Source organism: Chionomys nivalis, chromosome 4, assembly GCF_950005125.1.
Source record: "Chionomys nivalis chromosome 4, mChiNiv1.1, whole genome shotgun sequence".
NCBI lineage: Eukaryota > Metazoa > Chordata > Mammalia > Rodentia > Cricetidae > Chionomys > Chionomys nivalis.
Genome location: NC_080089.1, coordinates 39,193,899 through 39,215,946, shown reverse-complemented (window position 1 = coordinate 39,215,946; position 22,048 = coordinate 39,193,899). Strand labels below are relative to the sequence as shown.

The window sequence follows — 22,048 nt, the reverse complement described above, 5'->3', positions numbered from 1 at the left end:
CTCAAAGCAATTCTTCCTCAGACTTGTGAGTGCTATGACCGTAAGGGTTTGCCTTCATATCCTGAGTCTTAAATACCATTTCCTCCACGGGAACTGCGTGGACCACCTATTTCCCTCTAGTTAGAACATTCTTATCTTTCTACCCACATCTCATCTGCATATGAGTTACCGTGACTCGCTGAACAGTGTGCCCAGTGCGCAGAATACATCAGATTTCTCTTGCTCGGTCTCCAGAACTCAGCAAGGAGTTTATGTGGTGCTTCGATTTCACAGTTCCTTGTAACCATAAACTAAATGGAAAATCAACACGAATAGTCCTTTTCCCAATAAAAGTATGAGAAATGCAATCAGACACTATGAAGGCTGGGGTAAAAGAATACTTCTTAAGTGCCAATCTCTGTTCTAAGTGCTTACTGTGGTTCTCAAGTTCTTGAGCATGCCAGGAGGAAGCTAGTCAAGAACTTGAGTGCACAGATTGGAAATGGTCACATCCAATCTGTTATTGGGCGACAGAAAGGGACTTGAAGCTCTACTATCATGAGTGTAGTCAGTGCTGGGTGTGTGTGTGTGTGTGTGTGTGTATGGTGTTCTGTGTTGCTTCTGGGGAATGCAGCCGGATTACTTAGAGCATGGTGTGACCAGTCAAGGGTAAGATGGGGGTGACTTTAGGAAGCTGCTGCCAGCCTTGGTTTGCACAAGGATTGTCCTTGCAAGACTTAAGTGACAAGAGGGGATGGCATTTGCCTGTACTTTGGTGTCACAGAGAAGGGCAGCCAAATGTTATGCCAAGTGTTCTCTGAAGAGCTGTGAAACTGGAGGGCTTATCTGGTGGCTGCCCTTCTCCCAGGATGACCAGGTGACGTTAGAGATCACCCTCGTGCCGGTGAAGGCTGATGGAGGCAAGTCTCTGCCAAATTTGTGCACTGCCCAAGGCTGAGAGTGCTCTCCAAGGCTCTGTTCTCGGGAAGAGACTCTCCGTCAAGGCTCTTTTTCCTTGGGAGGAGTTGGATGTGGTGGTTGGTCAGCTGTGCTTTCTTTAGATTGCGTTTAGCTAGAGCTGGCTTCCTATTCTATCTTGCTTCCCAAGACACACAAATTTAACATGGTTCTTTACAGCTGTTAAAAAAAAAAAAAAAAAAAAAAAAACCAGAAAGTGTTTGTTTATTCATGTGTGTGTGTGTGTGTGAATGCTTGCATATTTGTGGTCTACTTGGCTGTCAGGAGTCAGCTTGCAGAAGTAGGTTATCTCCTACCATGTAAGTCCCGGGGCTAGAACTCAGGAGGTCAGCTTTGCTGGAGTGTAACTTCACACACTGAGCCATCTCAGAAGCTCTCTTCTTAGGCTTCCTAAGTGGTTAGCTCCTCTAAGCAGTGGGGGGAGTGAGGAGGAAACTCAGAAAATAGAAGATCTATAGAAAAGGTGGATTCAAGTGACTTTCTTCATTTGTTCTCTTATCCCATACTCTCTACGCCTTGTTCCCTGCCTCACTGTTACCCTAGTGACTGTCTCTGTGTTTCTAGCTTTCTGTGTGAGGTGGTAAAACAGTTTGTGGGCCTCAGTAAGGTCAGAGATCAAAGCATCTGCAGCCAAGAGCAGTCATTTCAGACGAGTTTTTGTTTGGGGGCATAAACCAAATCATTTTAATCCATTGATTCCTGAGATAGGGTCTTGCTATTTAGCTCAGACTGAACCTGAATTTTTTTTATTTTCTTTTTATTGTTTATTTATTTATTAAAGTTTTCTGCCTTCTCCCCACCACCACCTCCCATTTCCCTCCCCCTCCCCCATCAAGTCCCCCTCCCTCATCATCCCTAAGAGTAATCCATGAACCTGAATTTTGAAGCTTCCTGTCTCAGCCTCCCTGGTGCTGAGATTACAGGAATGAGTCAAGTGCCTGCCAAATTGCTTTTGTTTTAAAGTGGAAAACCTGAGCCTTAGATCCACACACTGGTAGGATGGATATGGGCCTTTAAAAGATAATCTCTTTTCTTCCACTGCTCTAACTAGGCTCCAGTTACCTTTTAAAGGCCTAAAGAGAAAGCCACTCCTAACTGGGCTTGGCCATGCATTCCAGTCGCTAACCAGTCTTAACCCTGGGCGCGTGATTGTCATTGAACGTGAGTTCCCCACACTGCCCTTTGCACAAAGTATTTCAGTAAAAAAGAGACTAGAGGGGAGTACCTGCCCATTTCTGTTGCAGCATCTGCTACATTTCTGTCCCCACCTCCAGCTTTCCTGCAAGCCACAAACTCCATTCACAGATTCCTAGTCGGCTCTTGCCCATGCACTTGGATGGATACTGCGTGGAACATTGGGTTGGTGCATGACTGCACCTTTTCACAGCATGCTCTGTCTAAGTGTATACTCAGGAGACATCTGTTCTCAAAGCTGTTAGTTAAGTTTTCTGGAGATTTGACTATGCCATTGCAGGTCTCCAGAAGTCGTAGACAGGTGCTGGGTGTCTTGTGTCGACAGGAAGCGAGAGCCTGTACGGCTGAGAATAAACAACAGCCACTTGGTAACATGAGATCCATTCATTTAAACTGGGAGGCCTAGATGTGGGGTTGGAGGTTGGGGGTTGGGACATTCCAGACACCACCTGTCTGCAGCATCCCCCCCAACACACACACACACACACACACACACACACACACACACACACACACACACGAGGTCAGTTTCCCAGAGAACTGAGGTGGTATTTAGAGCCAATAGGGAAGAGGGGAGGAGAGGATTCAAGTCTGAAAAGGAGTTGTGGGTATTTTTTGGCTATGACAACCTCCATCAGCTGCTTTCGGAAACTGACCGTCCTCCAGATTTGTGCTTCTTTTTTGCCTATTTGTAAAAACAGCTGTTGGAACTGAACAGCTACAGTCTGGAACGACCAGGGCACTGCTTTCTTGAGTCGGTGCCCATTAGATGATTTTGCTGGCCTCTACGCTGGTTTCTGAAGGCCTGATTCTGGCCTTGTTATATTAGTCATTGTCATTCATGGGAGTCCTTGAATAAGTTTCTGCAGCCTGCTCCACATTAATGATTGCAAGAAGAGGGTAGTAACTTTTGTTAAGTCAGTCCTAAGGTCACTTGGAAGACGCAATGTGATGTATGAGAACATTTTTTGCAAAGTCTAAAGGTCACATACAAATAAAAAGCATATTGGAAAGATTCAAAGGAAGAAATAATTGGTTCTTTCTCGGGGACAACTGCTGACAATTGCAACTATCTGTGTTCCAAAGTAAACAGAGACAGTTGCAGGATCTGAGGGTGTGGGGTCTGGCTTTCTTTTTGTTAGTTAGTTTTGTTTTGTTCTGTGATAAGGTCCTTCTAGCTCAGGATAACCTCAGACTTGCTGTGTAAGTGAGAATGAACTTGAACTCCTAATTTTGATTGGGGGTTTGATGGGTGAAGAGGATAAGGAAAGAAGAGGCTACAGGTGGAAGGGAGTGGCTGACAAGGTCAGGGGCAAGGGATGCTTTGGGTATCTGCTCCTTTGCAAGTGAGAACCTTTTAGCTTTGGTCTGGTAGAGGTTTTCCCTCAGGTTAGGTGAAATGTAAGCAATTCTTCTCAATCACTGCTGTGCCCAAAGCTTGCTTGAAACCTCAGAAGATTTTAGGTCTAGGCTCTCTTGTGGGATACCTGATGGAGGTGCATGGGAGGAAGAAGTTGGAGGCTCTTCTTCATTTTGAGAGCAATGCATTAAAATTCAGAAGGTTTATGACAGTGTGTGTGTGTTTGTGTATGTGTGTGTGTGTGTGTGGTATTGTGGTATACCCTTTCTTTCTTCAAATTAACTGTTAAATTTTTGGGGGCTCCAAACGAATGGCAGTGTCCTGTTTCCCTTAAGCACAGAGACTGTTCCTGTATATCAACAGTCCATCTAAAAAAATATATGTTTTTCTTTGGGTTCACCTTATTACTTAGCTTCTCTAGGATCGTGAACTATAGGCTCAATGTCCTTTGTTTATGGCTAGAATCCACTAATGAGTCAGTACATACCATATTCATAATTTTGGGTCTGGGTTTGGATGCATACCTTGCTCAGCCTGGATGTGGTGTGGAGGGCCTTGGACTTCCCACAAGGGCAGGGTACCTTGCCCTCTCTTAGGACTGGGGGAGGAGTGGGGGAATAGGAGGAAAAGTGGGAGTAGGGGAGGAAGTGGGAATTTTGATTGGTATTATTTTTAACGTAATTTAAAAAATAAATAAAAAACAGTCCATCTAACAGGCAGGTTCTCTGAACTGGGAAGCTGTCGATCCTCTACAAAGTGGTCCTCCATGGAGGAGATCCAAGACAGCGAACAAACTACGTAGAGCATTGGTTGATTCCAAAGAGTCCCAGCCTGGGCTCCTGCTCTTAGCGGGAAGAGCTGTCTTGCTCTTTGCCAGGTCTGACACCTGATGGAAAGGGGTGTCTCCTTTCTCCACTGTGAGCAGGAGTTAAAATAGAGGATACCAAATCATGCCTGTGCAAGCCAGCAGCCGGATATGAAGGGTCAAAAGAGTGGTCACAAGTGTGCACCCGGCCCTGGCTAGTCAGCCAGATGCACTTCCTCTTTTTCTCAGCCTCAAGGACGTTGTGTAATGTCAGGACGACTCAAGCTCCCCCCATATGCCATTGCAGGACATGACGGTCTGATACATGTCCAGCTGTTACCTCAGATGTCTTACTGATCTGTAGGGATATACTCTATTTTGCAGTGAATTCTTATGACCTTTAGGGAGTGATTTTTATCCCTCCCTCCAAGGAAAACTGGGCTGACAAATAGCAGCTAAGAGAACAGGTCAAATTGTACACCTTGTAGTGGGGTCTTTGTTGTTCCTTTTGGTCTGCCACTGAAGAGGCAAATTCCTTGCCTGTACCCCAGCAGGTAGGGCTCAGTTCCACCAAGAATGTCTTCCCAGAGCAGATCACTTCTACACCCCCCCACCTCTTAGGGTACACCTGCCTCTGGGAAATGGGGTGTAAAACACTGACACGCTAGAGGGATTATTCCATATTTCTGAGTTCAGAGTCCCAGGGCCACAGTAGACTTTGTGAGCCAGCCCATGCCCCCAGCAGTCTGAAGCAACATCAGAAAGTTTCAGAATGTTGACTCTGGGTTTTCTGAGAGGCTGCTGTGTGACTTTGCTCACCCTCCTCTCCCCAGAATGAGGCTATGGTTTTGGCAGGGTCACACACCATGTACAGGGGCAGACTCTTTTCCTTATTGGTCCCGTGTGTCCTGTGTCTTTCCATCCAGTTGGTCTGTCTGTCCTTTGTGTCACGTTAGTGTCCTCGGCTCATTCTCCAGAACCGTCTTTTCCTCCCAGCTTGCCATTTTGGAAGCAGCCTTCATGAACCTTCCTTTGTCCTTCTGACTATACCCAGTGTTCCCCGTCAGCACTCCAAATGACTCAAAGAATACACGTTTCTTAGGAGAAGAGAGAGAGAGATTCCGCTGAAAAGTCCCCTAGTTTTCCCTCAGTCCTGTATCTTGGGTGGTCTGAGAGTGTGGACTGAATCCATTGATTCTCCCCCCCCCCCCCCGCCCCCGGTGTGTGTGTGGGGGAAGCAGGGAGTTTGCTAACCAGAACTGCTCGGCCAATCGTTGTTCTGAGAAAGTTTGGATTGTGCTCTTATTTCATTAGGCTGATTGGAGCAGCCTTGACTCGGAGGTAGAGTCCCTCCCCAAGGGATTCCGTGTACAGTTACACGGCTGTCGCTGCCTGTGCGTGCGTGTCCTTTCAGGATAGCAACCCACTCCCGCCTCAATCCCCAGCTCCACCTCCTCCACCTTTTTTGCTTTTATCTAGTGTCTCCCTTGCTCTTTCTCTTTTTCCTCCCTCTTCTACCATTGCCTGTTCTTCCAGCCCTCCACGCTCCTGCAGCGCCAAACCGGCTCCCCAACGCAGTCTGCTGAACGCAAACCACTGAGAGTTTGCTGCGCAGCCCCTTGGGGCTCGGGGCCGCCGAGTTCCGCTAAGGCAGAGAAGCCAACAGAGCGAGCCAGCGCAGCGGAAGACAAACACGCGGGCGCGCGAGGGAAGCCCCAGGAGGGCAGCCGGGTGGCGAGGCTTGGCAGGCGACAGTCGCTACTCCCGGGGTCGCCTCTCCCGCGGCGGACTGCGTGAGGAAGCGCGCTCCGAAAAGTTCTAGACCGCAGGAGGCGGCGTCCCCACTAGTCCCCTCCTCGCGGCGCTCCAGGAAAAGGAACTTGATCTACTGGCAGGCTCGAGCTGCTCGCTGAACGTGAGAGCGGATAGTGCCACCGGTCCCGGGGTGGGGAGCCGCGAGTGGGAGCCGCGAGCCACGCTTCAGGTGGAGGGCACCGGGCAGCGGCCAGGGACCCCGATGCCGGCGGCTAACATGATGGAGAACCTGCAGCTGCCCGCTCTGCAGGTGCCCGAGCCGCAGGGCGCGCCCGAGGGCAGCGCGGTGTGGTCCAGTTCGTCCACCCCCACGCTCCGGCGCCGGCGCTTTAAGATGCGCCGAATGAAGAATGTGCAAGAGCAGAGCCTGGAAGGTGGACTGGTAGCCCCAGATCTACCCGGCGTCCTGGCCCCGGGCAAGGAGTTCCTGCAGCTGCCGTCCATTGAGATTACGCCCTCAAGCGACGAGGACACTCCGTGGTCCAACTGCTCCACACCCAGCGCGTCCCCGCGCCGAAAGCGCTTCCTGCTCCGCAAGTGGCTGCGGGTGAGGGAGCGGAAGGAGTGCAGTGAGAGCAGGTAGGTCCCCGTTTCTCTCTAGCAGTCTTCCCCTGCACCTCCCTCCCTTCCCCAGAGCCGTCTAGGGCCCCAGAGCATTCTGGTGGAAACTTCCGGGACCAAAGCTGGAGCTTCTCACGTCACTAAGGCTCAGGAGCTGCCAGGGCACCAGTGCTAGAGGTTTTGTCTCCACAGCTCAGGACTAGGGACTTGACAGGTTGACATAGATTCATGCTGCGTTTCATCTCTTGGTCCTCACAGCAAGAATGAACAGTAAAATAGCATCAGTATTTGTTGAGCCCTTACTGTGTGAAGACTATTGTAGTAAGTGCTTCTCCCTGCCTCCAAATTCTATCCTCAGGGAAACTCTAAGGTAGAGAGTGCTGTGATTCCATTGTGGAGATGGCCAGGGCCAGCGAGAGAAGTTTAAGTGGCGCCTCCACGTGGAATTCTGAATTCCACTTCACTTTTTTTTTTTTTTTTTTTTTTTTGGTTTTTCGAGACAGGGTTTCTCTGTGGCTTTGGAGTCTGTCCTGGAACTAGCTCTGTAGACCAGGCTGGTCTCGAACTCACAGAGATCCGCCTGCCTCTGCCTCCCGAGTGCTGGGATTAAAGGCGTGCGCCACCATCGCCCGGCCTTCCACTTCACTTTTTGTTATTATTCCTACGTTAAGATGTTCATACAGGTCCAGATGCCTAGGCAGAGGGGTTCATCACATATCCTACCTTGTCAGAGACACGTCTCTCGATCACCCTGCCAGCTCCAGTTTTGCTAGGTAGGTGTTTGCTGCCCACATCCAAGAACTGGTGTGAAGCTTGCAGGGTAGTTACACATCAAGCCTTGGGGGGTACTCCTTCAGGAAGTTTCCATGGTGGCATGGAGTCCCCACTACTTGTGGATCCCATGCCCCACCCCCATTTGCTTTGAGTCTCAGGGGCTATGACTGTTAGCAGGATGTTTGTGCTGTTGGGGGGCATTGTTGTTGTGGTTGATGGTGGTAACTAATGAATCACTTTAATGGGGATCATTTCATTCACCCTGTTTGCGCAGCTTCATTCATGTTCACTTAGGAAACATTTATTGAGTGGCTCTCAAGAGCTCATGTGTGGCACCAGCTAGTGGTGGTGATGTTGAGAGGGTTTCCAGGAAGTGAAGGGCTATGGAGGCTAAGCGTGATAGGACACTAAAACAAAGAATACCTGCCTAACACAAAGGCGCCCCCAACATCTCCAAAATAAAATAAATGAATGAAGCCGTGTGACACCTGCGTGTAATCCTAGACCTTGAGAAGTGGAAACAGGAAGACTCTTGGAGTTTCAGATATGCGTTGGTCACCTGGAAAGGATGGCATCTCAAAAAACCCAAACCTAAATGAAACAAAACAAAAACAAATCAACGCACCAGGTAACAAAAAGAAGTTGAGACGTGCAAGTTTCGTTGACATTAAAGCGATGGGGCCATTGTCACCTGTAGTGGTGGTGCAAGAAAAGAGAAGCTTGGAGACATAGAAGAAGCCCTGGGAGGGAGAGGTTAAAACCATGACAAGTGCAGATAGGATAAAGAAAACAGTGAGAGACATGTGAGGTCAGGTGCATAGGATGGACTAAGGGAGCAATATGGTAAAAATCGAAAGAAACTAGCGTATGTGATGTGTCTTCGTGGTGCTGAGGGCTAGGCGTGGGTTATGTGGGAGATGACCCTTCTGAGTCTTGGGGCTCCTCCCAGTGATTCTCTCCTGTTTGCCGTGACTGTACAGTTTCTCCCAGTTATGGCTTTGGGGGGCAACAGGTCTTTCTTTTCTGGCATTCCACCCTATTGCTTTTTTCGCAGAGTAGAGGGAACTGAGGATTGATGGGGGTTAATCTCAAGGTAGACCAGCTTGTCAGCTCGGGTACTTTTTCCTCAAATGTGAGACACCCGAAAAGAGGCATTGACATCCTGCCACATCGACTGAAGACAAAATATAGAGGAGAGAGTCATCCATTGCGAGCTAACGTAGGCAGGGGTAGCTGAGCAAATGGAAGGAAAATGTTCCTGATTTTGAGTTATTTAAGGGTATGGTAGAATATTATTTTTTTTTTATTGAAGTAGGAAAGACAATTTTAAAAATAGGAAGGTTGTTTTACCTCCTAGGTATAGCTTAAGACAGTTTTTTTTTTTTTAATGTGCTGGCATATGTGGTTGGAGGAAAATGTATGTCTTCTCATCTTTTGGTATCCATGGAGGTTGGCTCCAGGTCTTTTTGTAGTTACCAAGTTCCTTATATAAAGTGTCATGGTATTTGCATATAACACATACGTATTTTCCCATATCTATATGGGATATATATTTCACTGTGCACGTGTGTGTGCATGTGTGTGTGTGTGTGTTATAGGTATGCTTGTACATGTGGAAGTCAGAGGATAGCCTTCAGAAAATAATTTCTCTCCTCAACCATGAGGATTCCAGGATTTGAACTTGGGTGTCCAGGCTAGTGGCAAGTGTCTTTGCCTGCTGGTCCATTCGGTGGCCTGTGTTCATACACTTTAAGTCATCTCTAGGTCTTTCTAATACGAAGCACAATGTAAATGCTATCTAAATAATTGTTGTACTGTATTATTTGGAGAACAAGGATGGGAAAGGAAGTCTGTTTCTGCATGGAGGTGCAGGTCAGTAATCCAAGCATTAGGGAGGCTGGAGCAGGATGGCCGGGAGTTCAAGGCCAGCCTGAACGATACAGTGAGGTCTAGTCTGAAACAAAGTCCACATATGTTCAGTATAGATAATTCTTTTCTGAATTATTCTATCTCTGATTGGTTGGATCTGTAGATTCAGAACTGGGAGATACAGAAGGCCAACTGCATATGTAGAAAAAGGCAGACTGAGCTGGGGATGTAGGTCATCCTTGGTTATGTAGTAGATTTCAGACAAGCCTGGGCTCAATTATGCAAACAAACAAACGATAGCAAATCAGAACCAAAGTCAAAGCAGCACAGCATGGAATATTGTCCATACGCATCCATTCTGTTTCCACTGCCCACTACCTGCCCCCTGGTGGTGACCCATAGGTGTTCATTGACGATAAACAGTAAGTTTCTTTCCTCTTTCTGAAGTGAGAGTCTCCTTATTCACAAGTCTGAGAACTTTTTAGTGGGGAGATGAGTCTAGAGATGAGTTATTTTAAACAAAATCATTGAAATATGATTAGAAAAGCTGGGTGTGGTGACGCATACCTTTATTCCCAGCACTCAGGAGGCAGAGACAGGCAGATCTCTGTGAGTTCGAGGCCAGCCTGACTCACAGAGTGAATTCCAGGTCAGCTAGGGGCTGTTACGCAGAGAAATCCTGTCTCAAAAAAAAAATATGATTTAGATGCCACACAATTAATCTTCAAATCCTAACGAATTTGAAGCTGAGCGTCCAGCGCATGCACAGGACCCTGTGGAAAACAGTATTTAGTGCCAGGATGGAAAAAAAATATTTAATCCATTTTTTTATATCGATAGATGTGTGTACACATCCACACAGTTAATTTTAAAAATCCTTTTGTCAACACACACATACAAAACACCCATACACACACAAACATACATAGCCATACCATTTAGCTAGCACCGTCAAGCCCCCAACCCGCCCCATCTGGATCACCAGCTTTAGATACCCACTAATTTCCTTTTTATAGACTGCTGAATTTTAGAAGCCCAAATGTCTATTGATGATGGAAATGGATGACTATCTTACTGTTTTCTGTTGCTATAACAAAATCCGTGAGACTAGATAATCTTATTTATTTATTCATTCACTTATTTATTTATTAAGACAAGGTCTCATGCATCCAAGCTTGGCCTTGAACTAGTGATCCTCCTGCCTCTACTCCCGAATGCTGAGATTACTAGTGTGTGTCATGCCTGGCTTTAGTTTCTTCATATACAAAGATTTATTAACTCAGTAGGAGCCAGTGTAGGTTCTGAACAATGAATAACTCGGTGGGATAAGCTCTTAGAGCCAGTACTGTCCCAAACCAACAACAACAATAAAATGTGAAGAAACGAATTAATGCCTGCACGTGTTTTCAAATCTCTTGGCCAAAAATGGTTGTGGTAATTGTTTTTTTTTTTTAAATATTTATTTATTATGTATACAATATTCTGTCTATATGGCTGAAGGCCAGAAGTGGACACCAAACCCCATTACAGATGGTTGTGAGCCACCATGTGGTTGCTGGGAATTGAACTCAGGACCTTTGGAAGAGCAGGCAATGCTCTTAATCTCTGAGCCATCTCTCCAGCCCCTTGTGGTAATTGTTTAAAGCCCAAACTGAGCATTAGTGTCTTTTATGGCCTCTTTAATTCTGGGAGAAAGTCAGAAGTCAGGCAAAGCCATGTATCCCAGGATGCTTCTTAAGAGAGGAGAAGAAAAGCTGGCGTGGGGCAGGTGAGTTGGGCAGTGGACAACTGCAGCCTGTTTTTCTGGAGGACGCAGAAGAATTTTTTTTTTAAATATTTATTTATTATTTATTATGTATACAATGGTCTATCTGTGTGTATGCTGAAGACCAGAAGAGGGCACCAGACCTTATTACAGATGGTTGTGAGCCACCATGTGGTTGCTGGGAATTGAACTCAGGACCTTTGGAAGAGCAGGCAATGCTCTTAACCACTGAGCCATCTCTCCAGCTCCCGCAGAAGAATTTCTTTGCTCTTCTCCACTGTGCACCTCCTAGCTGTCACCTTTTACACCATCACTCAGTCAGCCTGCCCCGGTTTCTGTAGAACATCCCTACCCTGTAACTGTTGCTCACAGTCTAGCAGACTAGCTGCTAGAGAGAGCTCTCTTTGTTTGGCTCCATCTGACCTTTGGTAATGGTACCCACCAATTCTGCCCAGTCTGGTGTGTTAGGCTATGTCTGTGGTGCTAGGATAGCTGGTCGGTTGGTTGCAGGTATATAGCATCGATATGTTTGTCTTGATTCCCCATTGCGTCCTCTGATCATTGCAGGAAGATTTGCTTCAAACTTCAGGTAGTTGCATGGAGCAGGGTGAGTTTGGGCATCCAGACACTCTACTCTATCCGGCTTTGCTTGGTTATTATTTCTATAGTCAGCTATTCAGTACACACTGTTTTGTGTGGTAGAGAAAAAGAAACTCACATCCTTCTTCCCACAAAAGAACAAAGCCATGTAGAGGAGACTAAACGGTTAGCATACAGAGTAAGCAGCCAGGGCAGGCTAGGGTTAAGGAGCAAAGACTTCTACCAGCCCCATAATTCCTTGAGACGGGGAGTAAATCTTACTTTGTGCCAAGATGCCTGTTAAATGTCTTAAATTCATGATCACTGTTAATCCTCACAACAGTCACCTGAGGTAGGCTTCACGGGGGAAGAACCTGCGGTAGAGATTAACTTGTTCCTGGTCTAACAGGAGCAAGGTTAGGATGTGAACAGTGTATTCGTTCCAATCCCGGGTTCTCTATAGTCCTGCCCTGCTGACCTCGCGTGCTTCAGAAGGTGTAGGTGTGGAGAAGTTGCGTATGAGGCAAGATGGGAATTCTGGAGGCACGGGAAGCTGCTGAGCTAGTCTGGGTGGGGGGGACGTGTGGGAGGCACAGCTGCGTGTGGGCGACGATGATGGTTTAGGCCCGACTACCCCAGGAAAGGCAGCCTGCCTTTGCCTGTAGATGTGGTTTCTAGATTAAAATAGTTTGTGGAAACTGAGACGTGGAGATGGAGCCCTGTGGGCTGATTCACGCCGGCCGGGTTCCTCTGTGGGAGCTGGTATTTCGAGAGTTTCCATGTGGTTATGAGCTCAGCCAATTACAGGAGACCACGATGAGCCTGGGGCCCGATGAGCAGGCGATAATCCCACCCCTCTCGGGTAGTCCCTCCCAGACATTGTGTAGCCCCCCAGTTGCTATGCAAGTCTCTGATGATGGCGCCTGGCTTACTCGGTTTTCATTAAGGCGCCTGAATGGCTAAGCTGCCAGCGGGGAATTTTCTTCCTGACCCTAGTGAGTAAGCTGCCAACTCTGGAGCAGGTGTTCAGAGGCTGGACGTGGTTGCCGAGCTGCCGTGTGTACATGAGCTTTAGGGAGACTGAGGGTTTTCCTGGCGCCGCTGCCTTCTTGGGATTTGATTTCCCTCTTGTATAGCCCAAAGCTGTGTGTGACTTACCAAGGGGCTATTTACCTGGGGTGAAGGAGAACATAGTTGAATTATGTTGGGGCCCAACAACATTAGAGATGGAAGGGAGTACCTTCTCTCAGGGGGTAGGGTTAAAACCTCTCTCCGGCAGGTGACCCACGCCTTTAATTCTAGCACTCAGGAGACAGTGACAGGCAGATCTGACTTGGAGGCCAGCTGTGTCTACAGAGTGAGTTCTCGGACAGCCAAGGCTAGACAGAGAAACAGAGTCTCGAAATAAACAAACAAAAAACAAAGCAATCTCCCCAAAACAAAACAAAAAACCACTACTAGCAACAGCTAACGGCCTCCCTCAGGAACACAGAATGAAAATGAAACCTGGGCTTTCAAGCTGGAGAAAGGAGGCAGGATGTGGAGGCTTTGAACTGATAAAAAGATTTCAGACAGTGGTCGGCCACCCTTGGCTTCCAATGGCAGCCATATGTTACCTCCAGAGGCAATATTGAGCGGATGATGTAGCCCAGTGATAGAAGGCCTGCCTAACAGGCATGAGGCCCCAGGTTCAATCCTTTATACCTCAAAAAGAAGAAGAAGAAGAAGAAGAAGAAGAAGAAGAAGAAGAAGAAGAAGAAGAAGAAGAAGAAGAAGAAGAAGAAGAAGAAGAAGAAGAAGAAGAAACAATAATAAATAGTGAGGTAGTGTTGATTTGAGACGTTCCTGTTTTCAACTGTGTTTCTGGATTTTTGAGTTAAGTTACATAGTTTAGAATGCTAGAAAAATATGTCCATGCAGAGCTAAGGCTGTTGGTTAAAGAAGACAATAGTGAAAGCGTGGAAAAAAAGACCTCGGGGTATTTCCCTGGATACCCCCAAAGAGTTTTTGTTCTTGGTTAGATGGTGTGAAGTTTTCTCAGCTTCCTGTCCATTCTTCCTGGTCTGAGACTCAGAGGGTTGTGACTTGATCTGAAGGAGAGATAAGGAAATGAAGTGACCAGGGAAGCCTTAGAGGCTCGCTAGCTGAGGCTCAGACCTGTGGCCTGAAGTCTTGGTCAGCCCTAACTGGCTCTGGCTCTCAAGCACCAGGCTCTTTTTTTTTTATTCCTTTATTAAATTTTTAAATTTATTTTACATACCAACCACAGTTTTCCCTCCCTCCTCTCCTCCTGTTCCCTCCCCACACCTCCCATCTGCCCCCCCCCCCAATCCACTCTTACTCTGTTCTAAAAGGGGCAGGCCTCCTATGGGAGTCAACAAAGCATGGCTTATCAACTTTGGCAGGACCAAGCTCCTCCCCCCTGCATGAAAGCTTGGCAAGGCATCCCAGCATGGGGAATAGATTACCAAAAGCCAGCTCAAGCGCCAGAGACAAGTTCTGATCCCACTGCTAGGGACCCCACAGCACCAGGCTCTTTTAAGGCCCCTCCCTGATACTGATAACACATTGCATCACTGGGGTTGAGCCTGTCCCTGGCCTGGAGCTTCTACCTTGAGGTTTGACCACAGCTGTTTGCTGTCTTGCTGCTCTGGCTGGGAGTTTAGCCATGAAATGGTGGGGTTGAGGGCAGGAAGGAGATAAATAACAACCTCTTTTCTCACCTCTCTTTTTGGTAAAAGAATTTGTCGGAGGATCCAGCTTGGGTCTGGTCTATTGAGGTATGCAGGATTGGATACGGTCACTACCACAGAATCCCCATGACTGAATCTTGGTGGCTTTATGACAAGGAGAGGCACAAAACAGGGACATTTTCTTGGTCGTTGCTACCTTTGGATTGTGCTGGATGTGAGCCCTTGAACCTTAAGAAATGAGAGCTAAATAGACTTTGGAAAAGTAATGTTAGCCTGCTGCAAGCAGTTTGTTACAGCAATGGAAACGTTTGTAAAATAGTGACTATAATCTTATTTGTCCCAGTAATGAGGAAAATGCAGAAAGGCAATGCATGGTTAGTCTAGTGATACTTTTTGTTTGTTTCAGACAGGGTCTCTTGTAGCCCAGGCTAGCCTTGAATATGCTATGGAGTTGAGGATGACTGTGGACTTCTGATATAACTGCATTCCCCTCCCAATGCTGGGATTACAGGGTGTACCATCATGCCTAGCCAGGGCTTAATTAATTTATCTAACACACACACACACACAGTCTTGTTTTACAACCCACAGTCACCTAGACTACACAATTCTGACTGTTCTCACGCTCGCAGCCCTCCTGCCTCAGCCTCGAAAGCGCTATACTGTAGGTGTCTATCACTATACCCAGCTCAGTGGCACATTGTTTCAAAGTTCTCCAAGGTTCTTCCAGCCTGTTGTTTTAGAAGAAGTCACCTTTAATACTATTTAAAGTCAACAAATATAACCAGTCCAATAGAATAGCTAGCTAAGTACAAAACTTAGGATAGTAGGAAGGAGCAAAATAGTTTGTAATCTTGACCCTGAGTGTTGTATTTGCCATAATATTTTCTAGTGTTCTTTTCTTGTTCAGTGTTTCCTTCCGATTGAGGGACCTTTGGAGTTATAAATCCCCCACTCTAATAAACTCAGTGTATCAAAGGGGCACATGATTTGTAAAAGACACTCTTTTCCCTGCTGATTCTGTGGGGCTTAGGAACTCCTTGACTAGAACCTGGGGCAAAAGTCAAACATACTCTGTATTATACCACAGGCCATCCCTGGAGTTTGCATCATGGTTCTCTTGTAACGGTCTCGTAGAAGTTCAGAGTCAATAGTACATTTCTAGAATCCCGTTCAGTCAGTAGTAACTAGCCTAGTTAGTTCATCGTTGTGTCAGGCAGAAACATCTCCTAGTGGAGGCCACTCAGGTTTGCAGTTTTCCATTTGAACTTGAGGGGCTCCAATGGCGGGAGTGGTCTCAGCGACGTAAGCCTTTGCTGGTTCAGTGTCTGACATGAGTGAGCTGAGCACAGGAGCACAGCTTCTCTTGAGCCTGTGCAGTACTGAACCTAACACCATCATATAGCTCCATTGTTCAGTTTTACTCTCTGGCCATGTCCCTTCTTTTTTTTTTTTTTTTTTTTTTTTTTTTTTTTTTTTTTTGGTTTTTCGAGACAGGGTTTCTCTGTGGTTTTGGAGCCTGTCCTGGAACTAGCTCTTGTAGACCAGGCTGGTCTCGAACTCACAGAGATCCGCCTGCCTCTGCCTCCCAAGTGCTGGGATTAATGTCCCTTCTTCTCAATATGTGTCCAAGCAGTCCCCTTTAGAAGGAACATTGGGCTCCGTCACCATGTTGATCCAGACTTCTGGTTGTAGTGCCAGTCAAGAGGTTCTTCTACCAGTGTTCCCCATTTGTGGGAAGTAGGGTAATTAGGGGACCATCTTAAATAATAGGCAATATAGCTATATTTATTGTTGTTTGAGCCAGTATATCCCTAGTCAGCTTTGAACTCGCTATGTCACTGAGAATAGCCTTGAACTTCTGATCCTCTTATCTTAGTCTCCCCACTATGTCCTATATTTCATGGTATTGAGATTAGAACCCAAGGCTGCCTGGATTGGAGACAGACTGAGTTACATCCTCGATCCTGGCTGCATTCACCCCTGCCCCGTGTGTGTGTGTGTGTGTGTGTGTGTGTCTAAGAGTGCTTGTGCACAAGTATGTATAGACATGTGTACAGATGCCTGCAGAGGCCAGAAGAGGACATTGCATATCCTGGTCGTGGGCTATATGATATGGGTTCTGGGAACCAAATTCCAGTCTTCTGCAAGAGCAGCAAGCTATCTTAACCGCTAAGCCATCTTTCTAGCCCCAGCTGCTTGAATCCTAACCTCAGTTATGCTGAATAAGGAAGCACAATGTGCCTCATGAGGACTGCAGGGATTCTGACAGTGGTTCTACAATATAGTTAGTTTCTTTGGCATTAGTCATGCTTCCAGCACTTGTGATTGCAGTCCTGATCATGTAACTACTTTTTCTCTTCCTCCACCTGGTCCTCCTTCTTTGTGGCAGGTTCTTTCTATTATATAGCTCTAGGCTGTCTGGGAACTCACTGTGTAGATCAGGTTGGCTTTGAACTCACAGAGATCGATCTGCCTCTGCCTGCCAAGTGCTGGGATAAAGGTGTGTGCCACCATATCCTGCTCCATATATGACTTCTATATCAGATAAGAAAAAGAAAGTTGAAACTGTATAAGGAAAAGAAGAAGAAGTAGAAGGAGAGGGAGAAGGAGAAGGAGAAGGAGAAGGAGAAGAAGAAGAAGAAGAAGAAGAAGAAGAAGAAGAAGAAGAAGAAGAAGAAGAAGAAGAAGAAAGATAAAAAGAAAACAAAAAAGTAGAGCCTATTGGCAAGTAAGTAGCTCGGGGCCACAGAGTGGTTGTCAGCCTTGGGTTTATCTCTTAGACCCAAAGACATCTGCTATGATTTGACTGTGAACGTCAAGAATGTACGTATGGAACTCAATCTCCAAATTCATATGTGAATGTCATTGGGGGTTCCAACCCATAAGAAAGCAGTTAGGAAACAAAGATATCACAAGGGTGGAGCACCCCTCGTACTTTATAAAAAGAGGAGGAGGAGACCCCAGAGTAGGGTTGCCTATTGTCTCATTATGTGGTGCCTCCCACCTGAAAGGACGCTAAAGAAGGCTCTCCGCAGCTTGTGCTGCCATGATGCCTCTAGAGCCATGGCCCAAGTCATCCTCTGTTCTTTATGATTACCCAAGCTTGTGTGTTTTGTTCTGGCACTAGAACGCAAACTATCAAACCAGCATGTCCCGCCCCCTGTCTTTCTTTTCAAGGTCTGCCAGTAAAGAGCATCATCTACCTAGTGAAAACTCCCCCTTTGCTCCTGTTTTGTTGATTGTAAGCACAGATTCATGATCCCTTTCTCTATCAGCCAACTGATCCGAAGAGAATCTCCCCTTCTAACTGTTGGGTACTATGGGTTGTTAGGTGTGTCCCCTGTTTTGAAGAAATGGTGGTTGGACTTCCAAATTGGTACAGGGTGTTCTGCTTCGGTTTGCTATGGCACCCTGGGCATTTGCATCTTCCAGCAGTTATGTACTCCAGACTCAAAGGCAGTGCCTGTTCCTGATGAGACCCATTAGTAGCGCCCTACGGCTGTCAGCATCAACCAGCCTTGCCAACTACGCCAACATCTGTCTCCAGAGGAGCCTGCCATGTAGCCATCTGCGGTCTTTGTCCCTGTTCTTCACATTATGGGCCTCAGAGTATGTCTGGGCTCAGCCCGCCTCTGTATTGTTGCAATATTGCCATGTCTACATCCATCATGGATCCAGGTCATGGATCCAGATCATTATGCCGTAGATGAGCAAACATATTACTTGTTGGTTCTAGACACCGTCTGAGCCTGGATGGGGTTTCTTCTTGTGACATCAGAGTATCCTGTTTTAATAAACCATGCAAATTCCCATAGTGATAGCCGTAGGTTTGTGACCTGTATAATCATCTTACGCTTCATCAGATTAGGTTCCATTGCTTTATGCTTTACCAGGGACTAGGCCACTGGCCCTGGAGAGAATAAAAGATTAAGCCTGAGAGATATACCACTGCTGAATTATTTGACTATTGCTAAAACCAGCATATATAATTCAGCCCGTGCAGCTGATCTGCTTTTTCTTCTTCCCTCCAGAGTGGCATCCTTCCAAACAGGATGTTTTCTGTTCTTCTTGGAACTGCCATGCGCAGCGGCAGGCGGCAGGTCTTTGTTGATCGGGTGAGAGCCATTTATAGGTCACCGTCTGAGTGGTGACAAGTCTTGTAGCGTTCTAGGCAGCTCTAGGGTCTGTTTGGGGGAAAGGAGGCTCCCTGCTCATATCTCTTCCTGGAGTCCCCACAAAGCCCCATCTTGAATAAGCTGTTTGCGTTGTGTAACCTCCTGCCCCAGGAGTTGTTGCTTGCTTCTCTCAGGCCTCTGAGTAAGTCCAGTCTCATATCAGAGCAGACTACCCTGAAAGGAATTCATCCATACTAACACTCCCGTGTTGGGTGAGGTTGGACAGTCTGGATCCAATTCATATTCCTCAAAGGACAGAGTCCCCTGCCTTACGCTTTATAGCATGAGGTGTGAAAAAGCATTACCCAGTCTTCATGGGTCCATGCCTATAATATAAGCAGATAAAACAGATGGACTACATCACTTAAATCCTGTCTGGAGCATACCAACTCCTCTTCAGCTTTTCAGGCCAAGACCACCAATCCTTATATACCAACTATAGCTGCCATTGGAATTTTAACAGTTGGTTTGGTTTTTATAGCGTTCAGCAGGGCAGGTGTTTCCCAACAAGACAATTTCTGTTTGCTTAAACAGGTAAAAGAGCCACACCATTTCTTTCCCTCTCTTTTCATGAACCCTCTTTATATATTCATTCCAGCCATTAAAAAAATTATTAACCCTCGCAAGCTGATGTTCTCATTCTAATAACCCTCAGCGGAGTCTCACCAGTGGCTTTGATGCCACAGTACATGGTACTCCTGGATCAGAGTCTCAAGAACCTCCTTTCTCCACTTCCTGGATGCTTAACCCTTTATTAAACAGAAACCTTGAGGCTTTCTGGGGGTTGGATAAGGGACTGTGGTCATCTTTGCCTGCTCTCCTGAGCCTCTTTCAGGGTGTTAATGTACTAACTTTGTCAGAGTAACTCTATCATGCAACATTTGCTTTTTTCTTTTGGTGGTCATCCTTCCTCTGCATTTCTGTCCAGACTATGCTGTCATTAGAAGGACTCAACCCCTGTCCTCATCTAGACTGCCCTCATATATATCTTGTACCTGACTATGGCCCAAGGTGATCTCAGATCAGAGTTCTAAATTATCTCCAAACTTTTAAAAAAACAAACAAACAGAACAAAACAAAACAAAATCAAAACGTTCACCTGGAACAGGGACCAGCAGAGAAGAGCTCTCTTTGGTCTACCCAACCTTAATAGTTCTGTATTCACACCTCCACTTCGCTCCCATTGGTGCCTCTTCCATTCATTCCTTTTCTTAGCATCCCCCTAAGTATTTACATCCTGTTGAAGCAACTACTGGGGATCTTCCCTTTCTTTTCCTTCTTTGTTTCGCTTTTACTTCTATTTCCAATGTTAGTTCCAAGTCAGGTCACCTATTCTGACCCAGCTGGGTTCCCATCCCCTACCCTTGGCTCAAAGAACTCAGATACCTAAGTGATGCTGTGTATTGCAAATGATGTAGCTAAAGAGGTGTGTAGGGAAAGGTGTGGAGTAGAAACATATGAGGTGAGGTGTGGGTGGAGGGTCTCTCATGCTTTTCTTGGGTGCGATACCCTTCCAGAACCTCCATTAATTCGGTAACCTGTCCGGAAAGTTCACTGAGCTGTATTGTCTGGGACTTTGATCCTCAACTTCCTCCCACTCCATTTATTTCCTGCAAGTAAGTAGGTTGAAGTAAGATTCTACCTCTCTAGGGGGGTCGTGATGCTGGCAGCGGAGGCAGCAGTGCAAGCCTTTAATCCCAGCACTTAGGAGGCAGAGGCGGGTGGATCTCTAAGTACAAGGATAGCCTGGTCTACAGAGCTAGTTCCAGGACAATCAGAGCTACACAGAGAAGCCCTGTCTTGAAACAAAACAAAAATTCTACCTCTCTAATATCTTTCTTTGCAATCTCTTCCCACGCATTTTTTTTTTTTTTTTTAAAAACTCGAGACAAGTTCTCATGTAGTTCAGTCTGGCCTCAAACTCATGACTGAGGATGACAGTGAAGTCTGATTCTCTTGCTTCCGGCTCCAGAGTGCTAGGATTCTGGAAACCGTGTCCAGTTTATGTGGTACTGAAGCTCAAACCATGGCTGCTTCATACTAAACCACCAACCACTCTGCCAGTCCACATATATGTGACTTTTAATCACTCAGGATTATGACAGTCTAGGCCAATGCTGAGGCTATGCTGGCTAACATCACCTTTGGTGTTATCTTGGGGCCTCTTTATCCACCACAAAAGACCTATCTCTCTAGAGATTCCAGGGGTCTTAAGGAGGGAGGGAACGCAAATGAAGACTGAATACTTTAAAGATGAAAGTCCGGGCAGCCTGCGAGAAAAGGACTAAAATCCTGTGCAGCGCGGTGTCTGGAGCAGCCGGGGAGATGCAGAGCTTTACCACGGGAGGCAGAAGAGCCCTGCCAAGTGTTAACAACATTTAGTCTCTGTTGTGGTTTCTGGCCCAAGCATGTTAGCTAGTGCCAGGCTGACCCCCAAGTAATCTGCTCGGTCTAGCCAACATTGTTCCAGGCTGGGTCACTGCAGTCTGAGGCTCCTTTTGACCTTTTTGTGGAGTCTCAGGCTTGGATAGAATGGCAACAATAAAGGTTATTCTGGGCAGGTGGAACTTCTCCACAAAAACAGCCCTTACTTAGCACAGGGCTGACATGCTCTCTACACCTGGGTCCATGGTGACCCATGTCTCCCTGACATGGGAAAATCACACCAAAGGAAAAAGAAAAAGCAAAAAGGGAAAAACACTATATTGCTTCTCTTGGTTACTTCTATCTATGTTTTGATCTATGCTTTTGAGAAAGTTTTACCTAAGATCTAGACAAACCCCCATGGCACATTTGACTACTTTTCTCGCGGTGGAGATGGAGGGGTACTCGCTGCTCAGCACCCTGGAGATTCCTTCGGAGAGTTATTATTAGTAACTAGAGCCATTTCTTCCAGATTGTTAGGAAAGTCCTGGCTTCGTTCTACCAGGTGATGAATTGGTTTTTCTAGAGAGGTCTTGGGACCATGGCAAACCTCTTGGAAGAATTTTCAACTCTACGTGGGAAGGTGACTTGCCCATTTAAAAAGCTCCTAAGAATCCCGAGTCCCTTCTCCCAAGTGTCTTCTCCATTTTTAGCCACTTTCTAAATGCCGTGCTCAGACTTTCTGTTCCACTGTCAGGGAGGTTTGTTCTAAAGTGTAGATTAGACAGCTCAAGAGAGGAGAGGAGGGGAGGGGAGGGGAAGGAAGGAGAGAGGAGGGGAGGGGAGAGGAGAGGAGGGAAGGGGAGAGGAGGGGAGGGGAGGGGAGAGGATGGTTACAGTGCCCTGATGTTTTCCCACTTCTCCCCACTTCACTCGCATCCACCTGCCCCCTGTGAGTGCCTTCTTCTTCCTCTGCAGGTTTGGGGCTGGAGGTGTAGCTCAGTTGATAGAGTGCTTGCCTAGGAAATGTGAGGGCTGGGGTTGGATCACCAAGACCACATAGAGTCAGGTATTGGGATACACCCCTGTTATGTCAGTGTTTAAGAGGTGAAGGCAGGAGTTAGAAGCCAGCCT

At 46.6% G+C, this 22,048-nt stretch overlaps 1 protein-coding gene across 2 annotated transcripts in view; it reads left to right on the top strand.

The window, feature by feature from the left end:
- The window catches only part of Gramd1b (GRAM domain containing 1B), a 234,047-nt gene that overhangs the window by 65,521 nt on the left and 146,478 nt on the right, over window positions 1-22,048 (top strand). The window contains exon 2 of one of the 2 annotated variants that reach the window (XM_057766559.1): window positions 5,853-6,710. The exons of the other annotated variant lie outside the window; for it this stretch is intronic. Coding sequence (XP_057622542.1) covers window positions 6,334-6,710 — 377 coding nt within the window. The 5' untranslated portion in view covers window positions 5,853-6,333. The remainder of the gene's footprint in view (window positions 1-5,852; window positions 6,711-22,048) is intronic. 2 annotated transcript variants of the gene reach the window in all.